The sequence below is a fragment of the Nyctereutes procyonoides genome, unplaced genomic scaffold (genome assembly GCF_905146905.1).
Source record: "Nyctereutes procyonoides isolate TBG_1078 unplaced genomic scaffold, NYPRO_anot_genome, whole genome shotgun sequence".
Classification (NCBI taxonomy): Eukaryota; Metazoa; Chordata; class Mammalia; order Carnivora; family Canidae; genus Nyctereutes; species Nyctereutes procyonoides.
The window spans coordinates 41,315,948-41,341,133 of record NW_026575043.1 but is presented as its reverse complement, the minus strand read 5'-3'; the positions used below and the strand labels follow the sequence as shown (position 1 = coordinate 41,341,133).

Sequence of the window (25,186 nt, the reverse complement as noted above, 5' to 3'; positions counted from 1 at the left end):
CTTTTGTTTTTTGTGCTAGGCTCACTTGGGCTTTCCCTGCTACTTCCTAACAGCAGGGACTTAGGGTAATAAACACCATAATAATGAGGCCCTCCCAAAGCAAGAACAAGTAAGATGAGTGGGTTAAGAGGGCAGCATCTTTCTACAGTATCAGAATCTTCTGCATTCTGCTCTTCTTGGCCACCTAGAGAAAGCCTATGCACAAAAGCTCTTTCACACCGTACTATGGCCCCCAACTGCCCTTCCAGACTGCAAACCCACCTCCCTCCTCCCCAAGGAGCCACAAGACAAAGGCCACTTGGTCAAGTGACACTTTAATAGACTAGAAATAAAAAACTGTCTTTGGAGAATATCAAGAGCTCCATGTGGGCCAAAGCAGAACGTAGAGGCACAGCACTTCAGGCATAAAGAGCAACAACAGGCGAAGTGGGAGGTCAGCGATGGCTGAAGAATCCTTGAGGATGGTTATATTTAAATGGCTTCATTCTGCTGGGACCCCTAGAGAAACAGGAGAAGGGAGATCAGTTAATACCATGCCCTTTGGGCTCACAAAATAAATTACAATTCATCTACATGAGAAAAAACTATGCAGCTGCTGGAGTGGCAGGGGTGAGGGGGAATGACATTGTGAGAAAAGCAGACTATAAAACAATATGTAAGGTGTGATCCTGTTTTGGTGAAAATGTAGGCATGAACACAAACCTGGAAAGGCCCTCATTAACAACAGGCACTTCTGGGAACCCTCACATTTTTTTGGTTATATATATATGTGTGTGTGTGTGTCTATTTATATTTATATTATTTATATTTATATTTATATTTATTTATTTGGGAGGGGGAGAGAGAGAAAGCATGTACACAAGCCAGGAGAAGGGGCAGAGGGAGAAGTAGACTCCCTGCTGAGCAGGGAGCCTGATGTGGGGCTTGATCCCAGGACCCCAGCATCATGACCTGAGCCAAAGGCAGATGCTTAACTGACTGAGCCACCCAGGCATCTCTATTTTATTTCCATAATAAGTATAATAGAGCAAAAAAACCTTAAAGTCCTCCTTTGCAGAGAAATTTCCATGTAGGCAGAGGTGAAAAGAATCTGCACTAAGTGCCTGCCAAGAACTATGTGCTTTATACTTACTACCTCTTAGATACTATTTCTACCACTTCATAGATTTTACAGATGAAGAAATTGGCTCGGGGAGGTAAACTGCCTGAGATATTTTATGGTCAGAAAGTACAAGGCCTAACTTCAAAACCAGATCTGACACCAAGCAATTATGGCCAAAACGTCAACCTTATGAAGCTAAGGTGCTTCAGCTATAATCCTGGCCGCCAGGCAGAACTTCACACAGGGGCCTCTTCTACACAACTCCACAGTGAATGATGTCCAGCTAAAGGGCCTCTTTTGTCTGCCTATGATTGACATTCAGTGGTAACTTGAAAGGTGACACCCTACATCTTGGTCTGAAGGAGGGGTATGTGTATATAATTGGAGAGATGAGGACAAAGAAGGTTTTAATTCCAACACCAATGCAACCACTTACTTAAGTGAGGGCTTACTCTGCATGCATTATATTTAGCACTTTATACAAGACATCTGATTTAATTTCATTCTCCCAACAATGCCTGAGGTGGACACTGTTTTACCAATGAGGAATCTGAAGCTCAGGGGGCTAAGTGTAAACCCTCATCACACAGGTAAGAGCTGCAATTTGAACCCATGTCTTTCTGGCCCCAAAGCCCTTATTTGTAATCACAATGACACATACTTCCCAACATCTGAAGGGCACAGAATCACCTGGGCAAGTCTAGGCTTGTGGCTAATGAAGAACCCACAGCCTGAAAGCAGCCAGCCATACGCAGAACCAGACCTCCAGTCTCCTGCTTCCAGGCTAGCACTTTGTAGCCCAGCCCCTTGGCCTGATACCAGTGGTCAGCTGGACTCCAGGCCTACAAACTCACATCTCAGCAGTCATGGAGTTAATTGCGCCTGAGTAGCCAAAGGAGCACATCCCAGAATGCTCTGACAGAGGAGCTCAGCCTGGGTGACACACAAAGCACTTCAGGAAATGGATCCTTTGGGGTCCGATTAGATAACAAAAAATAAACACTGGCCGTGTGACAGCTTCCATCCTGGAAAGGTGTTATAGCAGGTTGGGACGGTGGGAAGAAGTGAGTTCTCACATAGACCCACTAGGGAGAGCAAGTCCTAGAAGCTACCAACATCTAGCCACCAGCTCCGCCTCTCAGCAGCCACTTGGGGGCTGGAACTGGTTATTATCAGATAACATGAAGAACCAGGCCAGGTGGAAGTGCCAGATGGAGGTGGGAGGATGCTGGCACAGCTTCCAGAGGCTGGGACTGGCTATCTGAGAAGAAGGTGAGGGGCAGGTAAGGCACCTTTAGACTGACAGGGAAGAGGGGATGTCCTAATTAAAAACAGATTATAGCCCTTCCCCTCTCCCAGACACCATTCCTTCCCAGCTGCTTGCTTAAAAGGGAAGGACATGTCTGAACAGTGTGGACTCTGGAGTTTTGAAACTGACTCCTTAAGAACAAGAACATGAGGGGATGAAAAGGAGAGAAAGGACCTGACCAAAGTGAAAAGAGTAGTAGCTAGAAGTGCCATGAGCACAGATACACCAAACATCAAGCTGTCAGGACCTAATGGCATTCTGTGAGCCCGTCTGTGCCAGGAATGATTCTCATAGTTTATATGAATTACATCTAATAATTCTCTATATCTACCATGAGCCAGACAGTATATTTCCATGTCAGCCTTCAGCAATAGGTCCAGTGCAAAGTGACTCTGTCAAGGTCACACAGCTGGTGAGCAACAAAGCAGCAATCTGCACTTATGTCTGTCTCACTTCAGAGTTGGTTCCTTCCATGATGCCCGACTACCTAAAGCTGTACCCTAGGAAGACTATGGCAGACTGGGCCTGGTGGGGCTCTATGCAGTTTTAAAAGCTTATTTGGACAGTAAAAAGCAAACCCTGTTGTTTTCCAAAAAAAAAAAAAAAAAAAAAGCATAGGAAGTTCAGCTAAATCCTCTTGGTTCGTGGTCTGGTACTGCTCATTCAGTGGGTGGCCCACCTTCAGGGGTGCTTGTGAAGAACAACTGAACCAGGACAGTAGAAGTAGGCTGTAGGGAAAGTTTCAGGAAAGAGGGAGCAAGCCCTTCCCTGAAAATCTGGCTAGAATTTTAATTTATCCCGTGAACAGAGACAAGTACGCCTGAGAACAAGCATACCCTCCACACCAGGCTCTGATCTCTCCCCAAGTCCCTGTGAGAGGCAGGGCTGGAGACCACCAGAACCCCAGTGCTCCCACCCTCATCTCACCTGAAAAGCCGCAGACACATCTTCTCCTGGGGAAATTCCTTGGGCCCCTCCACACTGTCATCGTGGCTCTCAGTCTCCAGGTAGACATCCAGCAGCACACATAGGCGCTGCAGCTGGTTGGTCAAGAGCTGATGGCTGGGCCGGGGTCCGCACAGCTCCTTATAGCACACGTTGACCTCACTCTCCATGGCCTAAGAAGTGGGAAAGCCAGAAATTCAGCACTACCGTCAGACTGGTTGGGTTTGACAGCCCCACAAAAACTGTAGCTAGGCCTCTGCAGGAGCTAGGTCACACCAGATCAAACTGGATGGGTTTGTCCTGAGGCTCCCTGTCCTTAGAATAGGGTCTTCCTGATTCTGACCCCTAACTTTCCCTGCCCAACATTCGCACAGCCAAGAAGATGGAGGTGTGTAGGGGAAGGAATCTTAAGAGCTAAATCAGAAGGTGTTAGCATTAAAAACATGAACAATGGCCAGAAGACCACTATAGAATCAAATCAACAGGTATAATGATAATTAAGCCATTAGGATCTCACACACCATTTCATTTCAGCACTTCCACGTGTCTGAGTTTATTCACATTTCCACAGAAGCCCAAGACAACAATCTTTTAAGGCAAGGATTTATATTATCCCCATTTTAAGATGGGGTGACCCCAAGCTAGGTAAGTGGTTAATACGGGTCTAGGCTTTCTCTTCTACTATATCACACACCCTCCAGCAAATTCTATAAATCCTGGCAGGTCCCTCTGTCCCTGGAATTATGCCAGTGGCCAAGCTCTCAGCTCCAGTAGGTTCTGGCACTGCCCTCCCCCTTCCAAGGACAGTCTCCCTGCTTCTCCCATCAACCCCAGCAGGGCCTTACCCGAATGTTGTCATCATTGCTATTGGTTTTCTCCCCTTTCCAATTCAGACAGAGCTGGAAAATGGGTGGGATGGAGGAGTAGCCAGGGTTCAGCACCACAGCAGCCTGGAGTTTGGCTGGGAAGGGAGGAATGAGGAAGAATCGGTTGAGACAGAGTTTGCCAGCCAGAGATCAACCCTAATGGACCCCTGAGGCTAGCTCTTTGTCTTTTTTTTTTTTTTTTAAGATTTTATTTATTTATGCATCACACACACACACACACACACACAGAGGCAGAGACACAGGCAGAGGGAGAAGCAGGCTCTAAGCAGGGAGCCCGACGTGGGACTTGATCCCGGGTCTCCAGGATCAGGCCCTGGACTGAAGGTGGTCTTAAACTGCTGAGCCACTTGGGCTGCCCTAACTCTTTGTCTTATATTAATTCAAGTACTGCACAACACATTCTGGTACTAACTGACTTTTATTTTTATTCTAGAATCTCCAAAGTAGAATTGTCAAGTTGCAGAAAGTGACGTCCTGTTAACTCCGGTCCCTCCAAGGATGAAGATTTGTCTGGACTCCCCAGAATGGAGTCTGGTCTACACAGGGTCTGCCCAAGAGTTCTATTTGCTCCTTCGACAGAAGTTTGTTTTAACTGGCATTGCTTTTTTTACCGGCAAGTTAAGGATTTTTTTCACATGAAGAATTACTATCTGGTTTTTCTTTCCAACAATATTATGTATTAGCTGTTACATCATATACATTTTCTCTATTCCTTTTCTTTTTTTTTTTTTTTTTTTTTATTTATGATAGAGAGAGAGAGGCAGAGACATAAGCAGGCTCCATGCACCGGGAGCCCGACGTGGGACTCGATCCCAGGTCTCCAGGATCGCGCCCTGGGCCAAAGGCAGGCGCCAAAGCGCTGCGCCACCCAGGGATCCCCTCTCTATTCCTTTTCTTATGAATTTTGTTATGTGAAACTTTTTAATAGCCAACATTTATTTTTTATTTTTTTTAAAGTTTTTTTTTTTAATTTTTATTTATTTATGATAGTCACAGAGAGAGAGAGGCAGAGACATAGGCAGAGGGAGAAGCAGGCTCCATGCACCGGGAGCCCGATGTGGGATCCGATCACGGGTCTCCAGGATCGCGCCCTGGGCCAAAGGCAGGCGCTAAACCGCTGCGCCACCCAGGGATCCCAATAGCCAACATTTATTGAGTAATTACTGTATTCCAAGCACTGTGCTAAATAAACTCTTTACACACATTTTATTTCATCCTAGCAATGATTCTATGAGATGGGTACCGTTATTACCATCCCCATTTTACATCTGAAGAAACTGAAGCTCTGATAGAAACTTCCTTAGGATCAAACTGTTGCAAAGCAGCAGTGCTGAGTTTAACTGTCTGATATCAAAGCTGTGTTCATACTCATTAAAAAATAGTTATTTTTTTGGAATTTATTCACTTGAGAGAGAAAGAGAGAGAGAGTGTGTGCGCATGAGAGAACATGAGCAGTGGGGAGGGTTAGAAGGAGAGGGAGAAGCAGATCCCCCACTGAGCAGGAAGTCTGATGTGGGGCTCGATCCCACGACCCCAGGATCATGACCCAAGCCTAAGGCAGATGCTTAACCATCTGAGTCACCCAGGCGCCTCATGTATATTTCAAGACTTTATTTTTATTTGAGAGAGGGAGAGAGACAGCACAAACAGTGGGGAGGAATAGAGGAAGAGGGAGTAGTAGACTCTTTGCTGAGCCAGGGGCCAACACAGGGTTCGATCCCAGGACCCTGAGATCATGACCTGAGTTGAAGGCAGATCCTTAACCAAATTAAGCCACTCAGGTGCCCCTGAAAATAGTTGCATTTTATAGCATATTCATTTTTTCTCTGGTGACAGCCTTTGCCTTTCTCCACAGGATGACATTTACCCTTTCTACCAACAGGTTAAGTATGTCATTCCTTTTTCATTATTTATGGGGGAAGAAGAACTGTTGACACACGACTAATTCAAACAACAGAAGATAAGAGAGTATAAGTTAAGAGAATTCTTTTCTGATAGTCTCAATTACATTTATTAAAAAGTGAGTCCTACCTAAAGGATACAATAGTGATCCAAGGGGGAACCTACACCCCAATGTCCACAACAGCCAAACAATGGAAAGAGCCCAGATCTCCACTGAAAGATGAATGGATAATGATGATGTGGTATATGTACACAATGGGATATTACTCAGCAATAAAAAAAAATGAAACCTTACCATTTGCAACAATGTAGATGAACTAAAGGGTATTATGGTAAGTGAAATAAGTCAATCTGAAAAAGATAATTATCATATGATTTCACTCATGTGGAATTTAAGAAACAAAATAGAGGATCATAGGGAAAGGAAGGAGAAAATAAAATAAGATGAAATCAGAGAGGGAGACAAACCGTAAGAGAGACTCTTAACTATAAGAAACAAACTGAGGGGATCCCTGGGTGGCGCAGCGGTTTGGCGCCTGCCTTTGGCCCAGGGCGCGATCCTGGAGACCTGGGATCTAATCCCACATCGGGCTCCTGGTGCATGGAGCCTGCTTCTCCCTCTGCCTGTGTCTCTGCCTCTCTCTCTCTGTGTGTGACTATCATGAATAAATAAATAAAAGATTTTTTAAAAAAAGAAAGAAACAAACTGAGGGTTGCTGGAGGGAAGGTGGGTGGGGGAATGGGCATTAAGGAGTACACATGAGCACAAATGGCAGCCCTGGTGGCTCAGTGGTTTAGCATCGCCTTCAGCCCAGGGTGTGATCCTGGAGACTGGGGATCAAGTTCCATGCCAGGCTGCCTGCATGGAGCCTGCTTCTCCCTCTGCCTGCCTCTCTCTCTCATGAATAAATAAATAAAATCTTTAAAAAAAAAAAAAAACACATGATGGAATGAGCCCTGGGTGTTACATACAACTGATGAATCACTGAACGTTATCTCTGAAACTAATAATATGCTATATGTTAATTAACTGAATTTAAATAAAATAACATTTAAAAATAAAATAAAATAATAAAAAATAAGAAGTCCCTTCTTTGTTGTGGCTTCTGTCCTAACAGCATATATTTCTGGATTTACCTCTATTCACCAATTTTCTGTTTTTAATCCATCAGTTTTCAAACTGATCTGTTGTAAAGTGACTTAAGGATTGTTAATATATACATACATACATACATATATGTATATATATATATTTTTGGAATTGCTGCCCACTCATTCATTTAAATTTCACTCTTGAATTTTCAAATTCTATAATGCATCTTATGAAAACTTTATTTATCACATTTATTCTGATGGGTCTAGAACACTTACTATCTTTACAAGCTTTCATCTGCTCAACTAGGAAGCATAGTGACATCTTCCAGTGACGACTTCCACTTGCAGCTTTATAAATTTCTTGGACTACATATTTTGTGCCCTTTCAAAACAGTACTCTAGGTTATTTAGGGACAAGATAAAAGTATTTTTAGAAAGGAAAAGGATGGGAAGCAAATGTACAAATTCCAAATAGCAGTCATCAATCATAAGGGAGAGAATGAAGTAGAAACAAGGGAACTTCAGCTATATCTATAAAGTATTTAATGTCCTCAGAATATGTTTAAAACACACAAAAAAGAATGGAAGGTATTAGGGTAGAGAAACTCTAACATCAGAGAGTGCAACCTTTCCTTATATTTCTCACACTGTCTTAGAACCACAGACAACTCCTTCAGCTCTGTGGCCAGAGCACCCAGCCTCAGGGTCAGATCCTATGGGCAGTCCCAGGCTTACAAGGCAGGAGCCAGAAAACAGCTCCACAGGCAGCACCTGGGTGGCTCCACAGGAAGCCTTGGCAAATTAGACACCAAGATAGCTGTGAGGAATCATGAATCATCACTTTTCGATGCAAAGTGAGTACAGGAACACCAGACAGAGAGGAAGGTCCTGCCACTCTGCACTTCATAACCTGAGAGTGACATGTCACCCCTTCTGTGAAGAGGAGAACAGGTATCTGCTTTTAGAGAACGATAAAGCAAAGGGTTAAGAGCTCAGGTTCAGACGTCAAACTACATTTGTGACTAAGCCTAAATGTCACCTATAAAATGGGAATACAGGTTTCTCCTATTATCCAAAGTAGAGCATTCCTATGAAACCTTTCATAAGCCAAAAGGGCAAAAAGCAAGAGGCATCCCCCACATTCTGAGCATTAATGCCACTTTATTTAATAAAAGCCTACATTCATACAGTAATAACTTCTTTGATAAAAGTGAAAAAAATTTTAAAGATTTTACTTATTTATTCATGAGAGACAGAGAGAGAGAGAGAGACAGAGAGACAGAGACATAGGCAGAGGGAGAAGCAGGCTCCATGGAAGGAGCCTAATGCGGGACTGGATCCCGGGGAATCCAGGATCAGGCCCTGAGCCAAAGGCAGATGCTCAACTGCTGAGCCACCCAGGTGTCCCAAAATTCTCCTTTCTTTTGGTTAATGAAAACAGGTATTAATGTAGTTTTTTTTTTTGGTAAAAGCAAAGTGGTGGAATGCAAACTTTAGGAAAATGGGGGATACCTGCATTATTACTTCCAGCACTGTCATGAGGATTAAATGAGACAAAACATGGATGTGGCTGTGTTACAGATCAAGTCCTCACTGAATGATAGCTCTTACAATCATTACTATTTGCTAAGTCACCCCAGCAGGATTCCAGGATCTTTTGCTTTCTTTGGGCAACCCTCAGGAATGTTTTATTCTTACTAGCTACCCTTGCCTACCACTGTGATGAGAAGAGCAATTACCTGTGCCTCTTTCCACAAGTGCCATGTAGTAGAGATTAGTGTCCTCAGCCAGTCCCGCCTCTACAATGTCCTTGGTGAAATGCAGCTCCTAGAAGTCACCACAGAGGAGAGAACTCCTGTATTCTCTAGTCAAATCACCTGCACTTCTGGTGGAAGGGCAGGAGCTGAAATGTGATGTGGGTCTTTGGGACAGCAAGGGTGACCTGTCACTCCTCCACTTACCATGTAATCCTCATGGGCAATTGTCACCCACTTCACCAGGCGGGAGACCACCTTTGCAGGGAAGAGGTACTGGCAATCACTGGTAACTGGTACAATGCCATGTTCTAAAAGAGAGCAAGATACATGGCATTACAAGTAGAAATCAGGTGCTGCACTGGGTAACTGGTATCATCTAGAGGGCTCAGCTGGCCCTGCCAGCTGTCCAGGTACAGAAGGCATTCAGTAGATGCTCTGGTCAACAAGTGCCAGGAATGCAGGCACACCAATCTGACCTTCAGCTGGTGCTATGTGCTTGTTGCCAGACCTAGCACCAGCATTCATGGTGCATTACATTTAATGCAAATGATGGCTAGTGAAACAACCCCCCCCCCCCCCCGGGTCGTCAGAACCAGTGACAGGGCCTCTGCAGCAGTGACTGTTAATTAGATCAAATAGCTGAGAGGACTGTGTTTTCATAGCTGACCTTGATGGAGGAAATGACTGAAGTGTTCTGTGTCAGTTCCTCTAAGGGAGACCTAGAGAACTGCTCAGGGCAAATTCCTGCTGGCACTTCAATCTGCAAATATGCCAACACAGTAAACGCTGTCCAGGATGACAATCATCCAACCTTGGGATAAAACTCCAGTAATGCTGATGAGGAGCAAGCCCGACAGAGGAGTAATGCTGCCCTGGAGACATCTGGGTCCACGTGTAGTACAAGAATTGCTCCAGAGGGGTACAGTCTCTAGATGGGTACCAGAAATACAATACCTTTCCTGACAGTGACTATTTTTGATCAGAAAGATCTAAACTCTCACTATTCCACAAGTGCCTTATGCATGGTAAGCCCTTGACAAGTATTTACTGAATGAATGAAAAGGAATACCCATTTGGCCACCACCTTAGTTAATGGCTCATCACAATCACCTGGGAGCTTATGAAAAACACTAAGGTTCAGCCTCACTATGGAGGATGCTAGCTCAATAGGTCTTAGGGGAGGAATGAGGGGGTGGTTCCCTGAACAGCTATACTCAAATAAGCTAAATGTAAGCTCTACAAAGCATGACCTAGGCTATTAATATCTGTAGTATGTATACTAAAGTCTGACATGCACTAACCTAGAATAAGCTGTTCCTGACCAGTCCACTAACTTGGACCACCCAGAAGGCTTTGGGCCTCTTTTGTGAGCTAGGACAGCCTTCACGGCCCTGAGAGGAACTCAGATCTCTGTCTAGATGGGCTGGTAGCTCTCCCCCAGGGGCCCTGCCAACACCTCTGCTCAGCAAGAGCCAGGAACCAAGGCTTCTTTGATGTGTCACCAGGATTTAAGACATCAGAGCAAAGGATAAGTCATCTTAGTTTCTGTGTTGTCCAAGTGGTCCTTAAGCCACAGCCCTAACATTAGCTTACCCAGGGATGCAAACTGTTTGTGGAGGGCCAGGCGGGACTGTACCCTGGTCTTCAGCAGTTTCATGGTTGTCTCCATGTGGCTGGCACTCAGCGAGTGGTCAGCAATCACTGTGTGCTGTGGATGACAGTGAGCAGCATGCCTGAGTGCTCCATCCCTTCCTCCAGGCACTGCCTCTCTCCTAGGCCCTGCTTGCCTATGGTAGCCAGTACCACCCACACCCTGAGATGGTATCTTATGGGAATGGCAGGGTTTGCCTGCTATGACAGGCCTGATGCTTAGTTCCAGCAGGAACAATACAAGGTACTGAGTTCTTAAGAGGACTGGCCAGTTCCTGAGAAAGAAAGACTTCTGCTGAGATGCTGGATCCCTTGGGATTCTGTTGACACCTCATTTTTGGCATCTTTGTACCCAAGACTGAGGGGTGGCAGAGCCTGGAGCTATGCTGCACCCAGAGCAAGGACCCAAGTTACTTTGATCAAGACAGCTACTGGGCTCAGGGAGAAAGCAAAAGGTACCTGAACACGTGTAGGCCTCAGACATTTTAGTATCCTGAGTGGAGGGAGGACAGATCATAGGTTGGAGGGAAAGCATTCTAATAATTCAAAGCCCCCAGAGGCCATCAGAAGCTTTTCTGGAGTCTGTACAGGAGGTGAGGAAGTAAAGATCCTTAGCCAAGGAGAATGGATCAGTGTACACACCTGGGGCTGCTCTTTGGGGAAGTGGAGGCCACCCAACTTCTGTACCCACAAATAGGGGTGACCTAGGTCAAGTACATAGTCTCTCAAAGTCAGGATGCTACAGAAAAGAACACAGCATAAAATGATTTTATGTCCTTTCTTCAGTGGTCCCAGGGTAGCCTTCCTCCTATCCCCCTCTACCCACAAATGGGCTGGTCCTATAGGCTCAGCAACACTTACAGCCAGGTTGCCAGCAAAGCCTCCAAACTTCATAATCTCCCTATTGTGAATTTCACCTCTCCCATGTTTGCTTTTCTCTTTCCACCCCAACTTAGAAACAAATCTCAATAAAAAGGCAGTGCCCTTGATCTCTTCACTAGCCTACCAATTTTTAAAACACTTAAAAAGTTTTTAATACTCAGAAAATTAAAATGTTAAACCTTATTTTTGTATCACATGTTATGTCCTCCAAGTTTGATCCTTCCACCCACCCTTCCATATGGTCTCCACTCCCTGCTGACAGGCCTCTGGCCCTAACAGCTCCCCAACACTGGGCTTGAGCTGCCAGAGAAACTCCAAAGCAGAGAGGCTGAGAGAGGAGAAAACACTGCTGACTCACCCAACTTTATCAAACTGATACTGATTGGCTGGATTTGGAGTTTTTTTTCCGTGATCCCCCGGATACAAACAGCTCAGGACTGAGTCAGGAGATAGCAAGTCACTGGAAAAGGGAAAAGACTGCATTGAAAACGCTGGCCAACATCTTAAGGCAGACTTGGTCATCTGGGGATGATAATGCCACCTACTGTGATGATCATGCTACCAATTCCAGAATCTTCTTGTGGACCAGACCCTTTATACTTAAGGTCCCCAGATCCTTACAACCCTTTGAAGGAGTATAACCATTTCCATTTTACAGAGGAGAAACTCAAGGCTTTGAAAGATATGGCTTGTCTAAGATCACACTACTAGTAAGTGCTACAACTGGGATTTGCACTGTCTGATCAAAGACAGTAGTAGTCCTAACTGCCAAATTTTTGAAAATCCTATCCCTTCAAGAGGTTTATGGTGACCAGGGCCTTTCCTTGAGGCAGCAAATCGCTATGACACTGGAGATAAAATAATCACAATTTTCATAAGGGCATAAGAGATTCCTTTCTATTCTAAAAGAACAAGTGAAGAGCTTTGATGGTACGTGTATCTCACTTTGACCAAATCTGATGCTACTCACAGAGAAAGGTCCCCTTTATGTTCCCAGAAAAAGACATTATCACATGCGGAGACAAGGTGACCCAGAGCTATAAGCAGAGAGACAGCACCATTGCCACCCACCTGGAATGGTTAGGGTATAGCCTGTAATAAACATGACAAGTGGAGAAGGGATGGGAGGGGAGAGGAATAAGCTGATCTCAAAGGACAAGGATCATTCTTTCCCTCAACCAGCAGGGGATTCTCCTTCACCTTTTCAGGTAAGGCATCAGGAGCAACTCAGGCAGAACAGACTAATCCTGCTGCTCAGACCCCCTGCATGGCTTTAAGAACTTAGCAATGGGGCAGTGGCAGTTTTGGACTCTTCCCTGTTCTGTCTCTCCTACATTCTCTCCCCTCCTGCCTTTCATGGAGAATTGGCTAAAAAATAAATAAGAACTATCAGTCTTTTAGGGGATCCTGGGTGGCTCAAGTGTTTAAGTGTCTGACTTCAGTTCAGGTCATGATGATCTTGTGGTCCTGAGACTGAGCCCTGAGTTGGGCTCCCTGCTCAGCACATAGTCTGCTTGAGATTTTCTCTCTCCTTCTCCCTCTGCCCCTTCCCATCAATCAATCAATCAATCAATCAATCAATCAATAATTAAAACAAACCTGTCAGTCTTTTGGCCAATATTTAGTGACTATCACTAATAGAACGAATCAACAAAAATAAAGCAGAACAGCTAAAGCTGCATAATAAAGTATTCCTAATTAACAAAACACGATGGAAGAATTAAATCTTCTTGACAAAATTTATATCCATAAATATAAGCGTGGTTCAGGACAAATGAATTTGGTTAAAATAATGGATGTAAAAGGAGAGATTATATATAGTCATAAAAATACACCAACGGGCTCCTGCGTGGCTCAGTTAGGCATCCAACTCTTGATCTTGGCTCAGGTCTCAATCTCAGGGTAGTGAGTTTATGTCCTGCACTTGGCTCCACACTAGTTGCGGAGCCTACTTTAAAAACAACAACAAAGGGCAGCCTGGGTGGCTCAGCGGTTTAGCTCCACCTTCGGCCCAAGGCGTGATCCTGGAGACCAGGGATCAAGTCCCATGTCGGGCTCCCTGCATGGAGCCTGCTTCTCCCTCTGCCTGTGTCTGTGCCTCTCGCTCTGTGTCTCTCATGAGTAAATAAATAAAATCTTTAAAAAACAACAAAAAAACACAACAAAAACTACCCAATTACTCAAATCTTTGATATAAAATAATAATAAACTTTAAAAGATTAAAAATTTGGTAAAGTAAAAGTGGAAAATAATTAAAAGTGGAAGAACTGATTAGTTAAAATGCCCTAATGGAGATCATCTGGAAAATAATTTTTTTCTTTCTTTTCTTTGTTTTTTAAAGGTTTTATCTATTTATTTGAAAAAGAGAGAGAGTATGAGATAGATCACAAGCAGGGGGAAGAGACAGAGGGAGAAGCAGACTCTCTGTCAAGTGGGGAGCCCAACATGGGACTCCATCCCAGGACCCTGGGATCAGGGTCCTCTGGAAAATAATTTCTTGAAGAATATTTAGCAAGGTTGGTTAAACATTAAATCATTTGTATTACGAATATCAATTCTGTGGGACGTCTGGGTGGCTCAGTGGTGAGCGTCTGCCTTCAGCTCAGGGCGTGATCCTCGGTCCAGGGATCGAGTGCAGCATCAGAAGCTCCCTACTTCTCCCTCTGCCTATGTCTCTGCCTCCTTCTCCATGTCTCTCATGAATAAATAAATAAAATCTTTAAAAAACCCAACAAACTTGGGGCAGCCCAGGTGGCTCAGCAGTTTAGTGCCGCCTTCAGCCCAGGGCCTGATCCTGGAGACCCGGGATTGAGTACCACTTCGGGCTCCCTACGTGGAGCCTGCTTCTCCCTCTGCCTCTATCTCTGCCTCTCTCTTACTCTCTCTCTCTCTCTCTGTGTGTGTCTCATGAATAAATGAATAAAATCTTTGAAAAAAAAAACCCCCCCAAAATACATCAATTCCATAAAGAATAGATCCTGGCAATGGTCGTCAATGCTAATGCTACAAAAATAAATCACCTGTGCCTCCTGATCAAAGTACTCGGCATCTATGATACTGTCCTGCTCCTGTCCCCTCAACAAAAAACCCAACCCAAACCAAACCAAACAAAAAACCAAATCTGATCAAGCCTCTAAATCTGACTATAATTTACATGAAATGCAAAGGGAGTAAATAACTCATTAAATTGCACTGTAGGGATGCAATCAAAATCCAGACTGGAGAAACATACCTAACAACAACCCATTCCCCTAAATAAATAAACACATGGCAGCAACATTCAGATGAAAAGAAGCTTGAGAGAAGCTTCACCCAATTTTAACATCTGGACCTTACAGAGATCCAGATTCAAAACCCAACGTAAAAACAAACAGTTGTGAGAAAATCAGGGAAATCTGAACTCTGACTGGATATTGGATGATATTAAAGAATTAGTGTGAGACTATGATTATACTAGGGAGAAAAAAGTATCCTTATGTTTAGTAGATAAACAAATAGAACCATATACCGGGCTGGTATCTCCAGGGGCCAAAGCAGGGGTACTTGAGCAAAGGCCTCTGGGGTGGGAGTCTGGAGCCCTAGGCTAGGGGCTTCCATAATTGATCATATACCCTTTGAATTTCAGTTTCTCTATCTGGAAAAGAGAGGGATGAACTAGACATACCTGAAGGCCCATAAAGATGTAATTGCTATAATCCTGGTTCTCTTCTGGGGCCACAGCCCACCTCTCAATGACAGGCATACAGTACAGAGGTACACAGGCCTCAGTTTCCTCCCCTTATAAAATTGTGAAGAGTTAAGCAAGTTCATGATGATAAACACAGTTGTTATTTACCAAGTGCTTCACCTACACTAAGCACTGAACCCGATCCTTCATGAACACCCTCAAAGGGGATATCACAATTAATGACCAGAGCGAGAAAGCAGACTCAGTGGACAGCTGTAAGTGGCAGACTGGGGACACACTGGGGTTCTGAGTCCAGCTGGTAAGCAGTCAGCAGCACTGCTCCCATCATTGCACAATGTAGAAGCTCCACCACTGCCTCAAGCTCCTAGATAGAGAGCTCTGGCTGGGCAGTGTAGCCCGAAGAAGCCCTGGGCTCCCTCTGCTGGGGCCAGGTGAGAACAGGGTCAATTCATCCCAAGTACACAAAGGTGACGAAACACCACTCTCAAACACAGGGACTGAGGCTGCAGCCTGAAGGGGATGTGAACGCTAAGTACAGGGTAGAAAACCCAAGGACACCACACCATCAGGTAGCCGCCACAGGAAGAGCCACAACCCAGCAGGCGCTAGACTCCTGCCACACTCAGTGGTCTTTGTACAGCCAACTCGAGGACTCAGTGTGCAGGACTGCCAGGCCAGGGTAGTGCTCTTGTAAGTGAGACTATTTAACGTCCAGGCTCTCTTGGGTCCGCTTGCCTTCTTCCTATTCCTAGCTGTGGAACAAGACCACCACAGTCAGGGGCTTCCTGGGGGTACTCGACCTGTGGCAATGATTATTATGCCTCTGCTCACTTTCCTCAAAACCTCTTCTCACCACCAGGTAAGGACAACCTGGTACCGGGTGAGCTGTGAAACAAAAATCCCAGCACCTTGAGAGAGAAAAGGTAAAGGAAGAGGACGGCCTAAATTTAAATTTGTCAACCTAATAATGTCTGCCAAACTCCATTCATGCCTTTCCACTGTTTATAAAAACAGTGCTCTGCCCTGCCTACTCAATTTGCCATACACTGTAGTCATTTTATCATCTGCTATGTAGTAAAAGGACCAACTAAAGTCAGTGAGTGCTTCCTAAATATCAGTTATGCACCAAGACTTCTAGGCCATGTGGATGTGACAACAGAAATCAACACAGTCATGCACCTCCTCAGAGTGTGAGGAACCAGGAGCAGCCCACACTGAGGCTCTTCTCACAGCCACCCCCACTTTTCACAGTGCCTGCCCAATACCCTGCACTGATGGGGGTGATCAGCTCCGTGGCGGTCGTCACTTTGGCTTTTACTGTCATGATGTTGAGGTTCATGAGGTAGTAGAAAGTCAAGTGAAGTACACTGTCATCTGGAGGGGGAGGAGGAAAAGAAAAGCAAGTACAAGGTGAACATGAGAACAGTTTATGGTGTAATGGAACAGAAAAGTCAGCAAGGCCTTTAAAAACTTTTACTATAAAAACAAAACTCAACGTCAATTTTATATTGATTTAAAAAAGAAGAATGTCTACAAATTCTTAGTAACTCCTCTCTCCAACAGGGGAACTTTATTTCCTTCCTCTTGAGTGTGGGCTGGACTTAGCTGCTTCTAACAAGCTCTAGACTCCCAGCCCAGAGGCCTTTGCTCAAGTAATCTCAAGCGATCACCAAGTGGATCCAGGTCTGCGTCACCAGTAATAAGACACAGTGACACCATTTACCCGATTTGATATGATGATGACACATCTATGGTATTCCTCCCCAAAATCCATAATCTCAGTCATTGTACTGTGGATCACTGTACTGTGGTTAGGTAAAATGCTGACAATCAGGAGAAGCTGGGTGAAGAGCATGAAAACTCTATTATGGAGTCTAAAATTACCTCAAAATAAGTTTTTAAAAAAAGTATAGAGAGGACCAGTGTGTACAGTATGTTTCCATTTGTATAAAAACTAAAACGAAAAGAGAATACACACTTGTATAAAAGCTTCTTAATGCATAGAAGAGTTCTAGAAAATACATAAGAAATGTGTCATAATGGTTGTCCTTGGAGGTAAGACCAAGGATCAGAGTCTGAGAGTCTCAGGTGAGAGAAAAACTAGCATGTAACTGTTAACTCTTATACTCCTAGAATGCTTTATCATGTGCTTTTTTATCCATACAAAACTAGTTTCAAAACATATATTCTCTACAGAATACAAACCTCTACTTATGTCTGTTATATTAAGCACAATGGTCATATTACTCAAAAATATGCATACTCAAGGTGCCTGAATGGCTTAGTCAGTTAAGTATCTGCCTTTGGCTCAGGTCATGATCTCAGTGTCCTGGGATCAAGCTCCACACTGGGTTCCCTGCTCAGCGGGGAGCCTGCTTCTCCTGTTCCCTCTGACCCTCCCCCTGGCCTGTGCTATCGTTCTCTCAAATAAATAAATGAAATCTTAAAAAAAAACACAAAAAACTAAACTAAAACCTGCATACTCTTGGAACTTGTTCTGTGTATCTGACTTAACAAATTCAGAAATTGGTGTAATTCTACCAATCATTCATTATGTGCCTGGTTTTGTTGTTATGGTTACGACTTCAAAAAAATGAAACAAACTCTAAGCAAAACAATGAGGAAAAACAGAGAAATATGAAACTAAAATCTTTTCTTGGTCAAAGAGGACTTTGGCTTGCTGGACTTTGTACACCTGCAGCTAGCCAAACTTTTAGATGCTATGGGGTCCCCCAGAACAAGGAAAACCAGACCTTTGCATTTCACGTCCAGCATGACTGATAGCGGGTGCCTCTTCAGCATCTCCTTGCGTTTGTCATCCAACTGAACTCCCAGTGTGGGTCGCCGGCGTTTCTGGACAAAGGAAAGATCAAAGCAGATAAGCACCAGTCACATGAATCTCCCCCTCCTTCTCCCTACAGGTCAGGGCCACGGTACTGCTGCCTGGGACCTGCTGCTTCAGGGATCTGGCTGCCAGGCCCCCAGCAGCCCTTTCTTTCCAACCTTTCTCTTCTGCTTCTGGGGAGAATGGCACCTGCCAACTAGCAGGCAGTTGCTTAGCATACTTGTGGGGGACACAGCTCTCACCGTAGTCTGCTCCTCCTCAGCATCCGAGTCGCTCTCATCATCTGCAACCACAAAAAAGCATCTAAAGCATCTAGAGATGGGGAGGGGGGTCCCAATGCTCCCTAAAGTGCCTCAACCCACGAAGCATAAAGGGGCCAAGACTCTGTGTCATTTGTAAATGGGTTTCTTTAGAATACATAATAAATGAATTTGCTGCTGCTTATTCAGTATAGAAGACACGGTGATGCAAGGAAAAAACAGAGAAATGCCTGATAATTCCACCCCAACCCCTCGTTTCTGAAAATACTTTTTAATGTCACCCTATGGACCACAAGCCCCTCCACTGGTAATGGTGGTGGCTGCAGCAACAGTTATATAAATAATAACAACAGTAGCAGCTCATGCAATTTGAGGAGTTGCTATGAGCCCAGAATGATGCTAAAGACTTTGCACGCATGACCTCACTTAATCCACGATAGTCTATATGAGGTATTACTATCTTGTTTTGACAGGTGAGTAAACTGAGTCTCAGAAATGTCAAAGAGCTTTCCCAGGACCAGTGAGCTAGTGAGTGACAGGGATGAAATCCACAAGCAGGGTTTCTCTCTGTCTACCCTTGAGCATTAAGTTATTAAAGTCAAGCTCTCTCATACTCAGAACCAGTACAGCTAATTTCCAAAGGACTAGCACTATGCCCTTGGGTGATGACCCAGTGCTTCTAGAATCAGCTATGGAAGACTTGGGAGAGGATACCAACTAAATTACCTTGGGAGTCTTCAGGAGGCTTAAATAAAGCCTTGGCTTCATCCACACTGCCTTCAATTGCCACAGACAACGTCTTATCTGTGAGCAAGAAAAAGCTTCATATGACAGCTGCTGAGAGAAGGAGCTAAGCTACATAAACAGGCTATCTCTAGGACTGCATTTCTTCTGCCTTTGTCACAGGAACTTACTGAATGGGAGTTAGGAAGGCAAAAGCCCTTTCTTTAGATGAAGAGGAACAAGGTAGCAAACTTAAGTCTTTTTTCCATTGTTTACTGAGAAAAAAGAACCCAAGTGCAGATTTTTGGGACAAGCACCACCCGAGACTACGGTGAACGCCTCTCTTTTAGGCTTACACCAATGCCCAATCCCAACCTAGGGCCTAAAGCCACAAAATACCTTCTGCCAACTGTCTTACAGTTTCTGATCCAGAAGCCCATAACTATCCTGGAAACGGTGGCTCTAAGTGCTTATTCTCTGTTCTGTACTACACCTAGCATCTGGCCGGCATGGTCACATTTAACTGGGGAGGCAGGGCACTGGACAGAACTTGGACTCTGTAGTCTAGTCCCAGATCTGAGTTCCTGCCCCATCAATTCCTAAACATCTGGAAAGTTATGTCACTGCTCTGAGCCCCACTTTCTGCATCTGTGTAATTCTGCCTTGACAAATGGTAGCTGCCCAGTGGGTGGTGAAGACCAAATGAGCTGATGCTTAAAATTATAAAAAATTGTTTCTTTCAAATTCATGTTTAACTTTCACAACAACCCTATGAGAGCCAAACCATTATTATAGCCACGAACTGAGAAAATTAAGGCTCAGAGAAGTTAGATACAATAGCCAGAAGTATAGCTAGGCTAGGATTCAAGACCAAGTCTACAGAACTTGAGCCCAGTGTCTCAAGCACAAATGTAAGTGGGCTGTTTCATGCACCAGGACTGACTTCCCTAGGTCACACCTGTCCTGCCTTTAAAGAACTCCATACGTCTAGTGTTGGAAGGTCAAGACAAACCACCACTCCTCCTGCTCCATTCAAAAGGGTATACAGGTTACAGGTAGTCACAGGAGCCAGAAACGGTTTGATCAACTGCACTAAGGAGGGGTGGCAAACTTCCTCTACCACTGAGATAATACTCCCAGGTGGCTGGCCACTGGTCTCTGAATGCTCTGCATGACCCAACATACCTCACCCCAAACACACTGGCTGCCCCCACCAACCACTGGCAAATACCAAACTATTCTTTTGGGTAGCTTAATCCTGAAATTCTACAGTAAAATGGGAAAGGAAACAGGATGGGTTTAAACACAAAAGAAAATAAAATTACTCACCCTGTCTAGGGGGCTGGGAGGATTTCATATGAGCTGATGATGGAAACAAGAAGGAGAACAAAAGGGAGGGAGAGGACCAGAAGGACCAGGAAGATACAAGAAGAGAGACAGTAATGTGTCGGTGCCCATGGCTGGGAGAAGCATGCGCTGGTGCGAAACATGTCTGTCTGATGCGATGGGGTGAAGAAGAAAACTTTAGATGCTGGGTGAAAGCTGCAGTAGGGCAAAAGTTAAGGTCTCCAAAAACGTTTCAAAATCCTAACGAAGTAAAGACTGCCCTTAAGCTTAAAGCAGAGACATCTTCCCACTTGGTAATTCACTGTAGTGACATGCAGCTGGTTTGGGCGTGGTAAAAGCCTAGGAAAGCTGCCTGGGATCTGTGTTTACCAAGTCCTTTCTCTGAAGAGGGTCAAGAGGTGCCGATCCACCTGCCAAGTGTGCCTTGATGGGCTGAGTGGGAGCCCAGAGAGGCTGCCTGGGCACTGCACCCAACAGGTGACCAGCCAGGCTCATCAAAAGTTCAAAGCCATCCATTCTGAAATGCCTACCAGGTTAGTCTAGCCTCAGGCCAGCTGGTCAAAGCAGCCATGCTGGGTGGTGCGGCAGGGATGTAGCATCTGTCACCTGTGGGCTTCTGAGCAGGACCAGGGAGCTTTCCTCAGCAGGCAGGGCTTCCAAATGACTCAAACGGCCAAGGCTGCTGCTCCCACAGCCCCTCATCCTCACCAAGCCCCGTACTCACCACAGGCCTGCCCATATGCAGTGGCTTGGACAAAGAGGACATAGAGGGGAGGTGGCAGGTGTCTAGCTGTCTCATACTGCTTGTGAGCCTGGTCGAACGGCATGAACAGGTACTCTTGCACTGGGAGGGAAGCCTGTGTGCAAGAAAAGAAGGATTTTTGTTTTCTCTTTTTAGGCAGTCCACATGTGAAGAGGTGGCTGCTGAATTACCAAAATAGCTTTTTATTTACTAAAAATACATGATAAGCTAACAAAATAGGTAGATAAAAGGTCAATACAAAAAATTCTATTTATACAAACAGTGAACAGTAAGAAAATGAACTTAAAAAAAGATCCATTTTCAACAGCATCAAGAAAACATCAATTAGGGGCACCTGGGTGGCTCAGTGGTTAAGCATCTGCCTTTGGCTCGGGGTGTGATCCCAGGGTCCTGGAATCAGGTCCTGAATCAGGCTCCCCACAGGGAGCCTGCTTCTCCCTTTGCCTATGTCTCTGCCTCTCTCTGTCTCTCATGAATAAATAAATAAAATCTTAAAAAAAAAAAAAAAACTCAACTAACCTAAACATATATAAGTGAAAGGTATGTAAGTCTCTACAGAAAGGCCTGAGAAATCAAAGATCTAAATGAATGGAGATATATGCTGTGTTAATGGCCTGGAAGACTCAATATTGTCTTGAAATCATTTCACTCCAAAGCAATCTACAGATTCAATGCAATCCCACTCTAAATCCCAGCAGGTGAAAATTGACTAGCTAATTCTAAAATTTATTTTGTTAAATGCAAAGGGCCAAGAATAACCAAGATGATCCTGAAAAATTCAGCTCGAGGATATATGCTACTGGGCATCAAGACTTCTGATAAAGCTATGGTAAATAAGCCAGTGTGGTATTGATGCCTGGATAGACAAATAGACCATACACAAACCTACATGGACATTTGATTTATGACAAAAGTGGTACTGCAGCAGTGGGGAAAGAATGGGCTTTTCAATAAATGGCCCACCTGAATACCTAACATGGGGGAAAAAAAAATCAATCTGACCCTTACCTCATACTACATACAACATTTCCTTCCAGGAAACCTAGAGATCTAAATGTGAAAGACATACAAAAGAGCTTCTATTTAAAAAAAACAAGAGAGGGATCCCTGGGTGGCTCAGTGGTTTGGCACCTGCCTTCGGCCTAGGGCCTGATCCTGGAGTCCTGGGATTGAGTCCCACGTCAGGCTCCCTGCATGGCGCCTGCTTCTCCCTCTGCCTGTGTCTTTGCCCCCCCCCCCTCTCTCTCTCTCTCTGTGTCTCTCATGAATAAATTAATAAAATCTTTAAACATTTTATTTAATTAAAAAAAAAAGAGAATATCTCCATGACCTTGCGTCAGAGAGAGATTTTTTTTTTAAGATTTTATTTATTTATTCATGAAAGACACAGAAATAGGTGGAGGGACAAGCAAGCTCCCTGTGGGTGGGGAGCCCAATGCGGGACTCGATTCCTGGACTACAGGATCATGACCTGAGCCAAAGGCAGTCGCTCAACCATTGAGCCACCTAGGTGCCCCTAGAGATAGATTTCTTAAAAAGGACATGAAAACACTAACCTTACAGGAGAACATTGATAATTAGATCATATGAAAATTAAGAACATCTACTCATTAAAAGGTAACATTGAGAGTGAAAAAGAAAGTCACAAAATGGAAAAAATATCTGCAAAAGACTCATGTCCAGAAAATATAAAGACCAAGTAATTCAACAGAAAAATGAGCCAAAGACTTGAAGAAGCCTTTTATAAACGAGGTAATCCAAGAGTTAATAAAAAAAAATTAGGGATCCCTGGGTGGCGCAGCGGTTTGGCGCCTGCCTTTGGCCCAGGGCGCGATCCTGGAGACCCGGGATCGAGTCCCACGTCGGGCATGGAGCCTGCTTCTCCCTCTGCCTGTGTCTCTATCTCTCTCTCCCTCTCTCTGTGACTATCATAAATAAATAAAAATAAAAAATAAAAAATAAAAAATAAAAAAATAAAAAAAAATTAGATGCTTAACCAACTGAGCCACCCAGGCATCTCTAATATAACTTTTTTTTCCCTCTAATATAACTTTTTAAAACAACGCACATATATTACATCTTAAAAAATAATTTTATGTATAGGAAAGAAAGCATACAGTTCATAAGCATATAGCTCAGTGAACACATCTATTTAACTGGCACCCAAAGCAAGAAAATGACCATTACCAATTTTCCAGAAGCTATTTTATTTCCCCTCTCAGTCACTAACTCCTCCCACCCCCGCATCCCCAGTGACTGTATCTTGATTTCTAACATCATAAGATTAGTTTGGGTCATTTTTGAACTTACACAAATGGAATCGTATAATATATATTCTTGTGTCTGGCTTTTTTGCTCAACATTATGTTTGTGGGATTCCATCTATACTGTTGTGAGCACCAGGAGTTCATTTATTTTCATTGATACTTAGTATTTGATTATATGAGTACTTCCAGTTTGGGGCTATTATGAATAATGCTGCTGCAAGCATTCTTTGTCCTTTGTTGCCCTTGTGTACCTATTTCTGTTGAATATATTCCCAGGGATGAAACTGTTGGGTCAGAGTATGCTAGCCATATTATTTAGCTTTGGCTAAATAATAAATAAAAACTAAATAAAACTGAAACACAGTTTTCTAAAGGGATTGCACTGATTTACAAAATTCCCCCCCAGCACCATATGAAAGTTCTATGTTTTTTTTTTTTTTGGAAGTTCTAATTGTTCCTACATCTTCACCAACACTTGATACTGTCTTTTTTTTTTTTAAGATTTTATTTACTTAAGAGAGAAAGAGAGTGCACAAGCAGGGGGGAGGAACAGCAGGAGAGAGAGAAGCAGACTCCCCGCTGAGCAGGGAGCCTAACACACAGCTTAATCCCAGGACCCCAAAACTGTGACCTGAGCTGAAGGCAGATGCTTAACCGGCTGAGCCACCCAGGTGCCCCTCAGCTCTGGTCTTGATCCCAGGATCATAAGTTTAAGCTCCACACTGGGTGTGGAGCCTACATAAAAATAAAAAGTTGGGGCACTTTTTATTATTCAGCAAAATAAAAAGCTGAAGCGGTTTAGTGCCGCCTTCAGCCCAGGGCGTGATCCTAGAGTCCCGGGATCGAGTCCCACGTCGGGCTCCCTGCATGGAGCCTCTCTGTGTGCCTCTCATGAATAAATAAATAAAATCTTAAAAAAATAAAAATAAAAATGAAAATAATAAAAATAAAAAGTTGTATTCAAGTTTATAAAGCAAAAACTTCCAGGGACACCTCACTGGCTTAGTTAGTAGAACATATGACTCCTGATCTTATGGTCATGAGTTGACACCCACATTGGACGAAGACTACTTTAAAAATAAAATAAACAAACCTCCCAGTCCCCAAACTCAAAAGTAATTGTTAATGACTTAGTGATTCCTCTAAGCATATACTGGACTCACACATGTACATACCCATATGGATACTTTATCAACAAAGATATATAATGAAATTGCACTTTGTTTTACAATGGGCATGGTTTTAATTACATGATAAGTCTTTGTTCTGTCCAATTATCCAATTATCAGTGATATGATGCTTTATATTTCCATCACAGCTGTAGGGCTGTACCATACAATAATTTATTTAACCAGTACCCTATTTAGGCACATTTAGAGATTCCAAGTTAATAGGAAAAATTAAGGGATGCCTGGGTGGCTCAATACATTAAGCATGTGACTCTTGATTTGGGCTCAGGTCATGATCTCAGGACCGAGATCAAGTTCTGCACTGGGCATGGAGCCTGCTTGTCCCACTCCCTCTGCTCCTCCTCCTACACCCTCTCATTCATTCATTCATTCATTCATTCATTCATTCATTCATACCTATATACATATACACATACATAAATAAAATCTTAAAAAAAACAAACAGGATACATACATGAAATCTAAAAACAACAACAACAACAAAAAAAAAACAGGAAAAATGAAGTACAACTCAAACTTTTAGTTTGTTTTCTTTTTGTCCTACTATGAAGTGCTACTGAGAATATTTGTTAAC

The 25,186-nt window shown here is 43.8% G+C and overlaps 1 protein-coding gene across 4 annotated transcripts in view; it reads right to left on the bottom strand.

Annotated features, from left to right (window-relative positions):
• Nucleotides 1–297: 297 nt before the first annotated feature.
• The window catches only part of THOC5 (THO complex subunit 5), a 36,521-nt gene continuing 11,632 nt past the window's right edge, over nucleotides 298–25,186 (bottom strand). For 3 of the 4 annotated variants that reach the window (XM_055321958.1, XM_055321961.1, XM_055321959.1), the window contains exons 9-22: nucleotides 21,117–21,249; nucleotides 20,375–20,407; nucleotides 19,049–19,126; nucleotides 18,305–18,345; nucleotides 17,971–18,070; nucleotides 16,483–16,591; nucleotides 11,888–11,989; nucleotides 11,290–11,386; nucleotides 10,591–10,705; nucleotides 9,202–9,305; nucleotides 8,980–9,067; nucleotides 4,202–4,317; nucleotides 3,339–3,529; nucleotides 298–498 (exon numbers count right to left, since the gene is read on the bottom strand). In XM_055321958.1, coding sequence (XP_055177933.1) covers nucleotides 435–498; nucleotides 3,339–3,529; nucleotides 4,202–4,317; nucleotides 8,980–9,067; nucleotides 9,202–9,305; nucleotides 10,591–10,705; nucleotides 11,290–11,386; nucleotides 11,888–11,989; nucleotides 16,483–16,591; nucleotides 17,971–18,070; nucleotides 18,305–18,345; nucleotides 19,049–19,126; nucleotides 20,375–20,407; nucleotides 21,117–21,249 — 1,371 coding nt within the window. In that variant the 3' untranslated portion in view covers nucleotides 298–434. The remainder of the gene's footprint in view (nucleotides 499–3,338; nucleotides 3,530–4,201; nucleotides 4,318–8,979; nucleotides 9,068–9,201; nucleotides 9,306–10,590; nucleotides 10,706–11,289; nucleotides 11,387–11,887; nucleotides 11,990–16,482; nucleotides 16,592–17,970; nucleotides 18,071–18,304; nucleotides 18,346–19,048; nucleotides 19,127–20,374; nucleotides 20,408–21,116; nucleotides 21,250–25,186) is intronic. The other variant, XM_055321960.1, reaches the window with a different exon arrangement.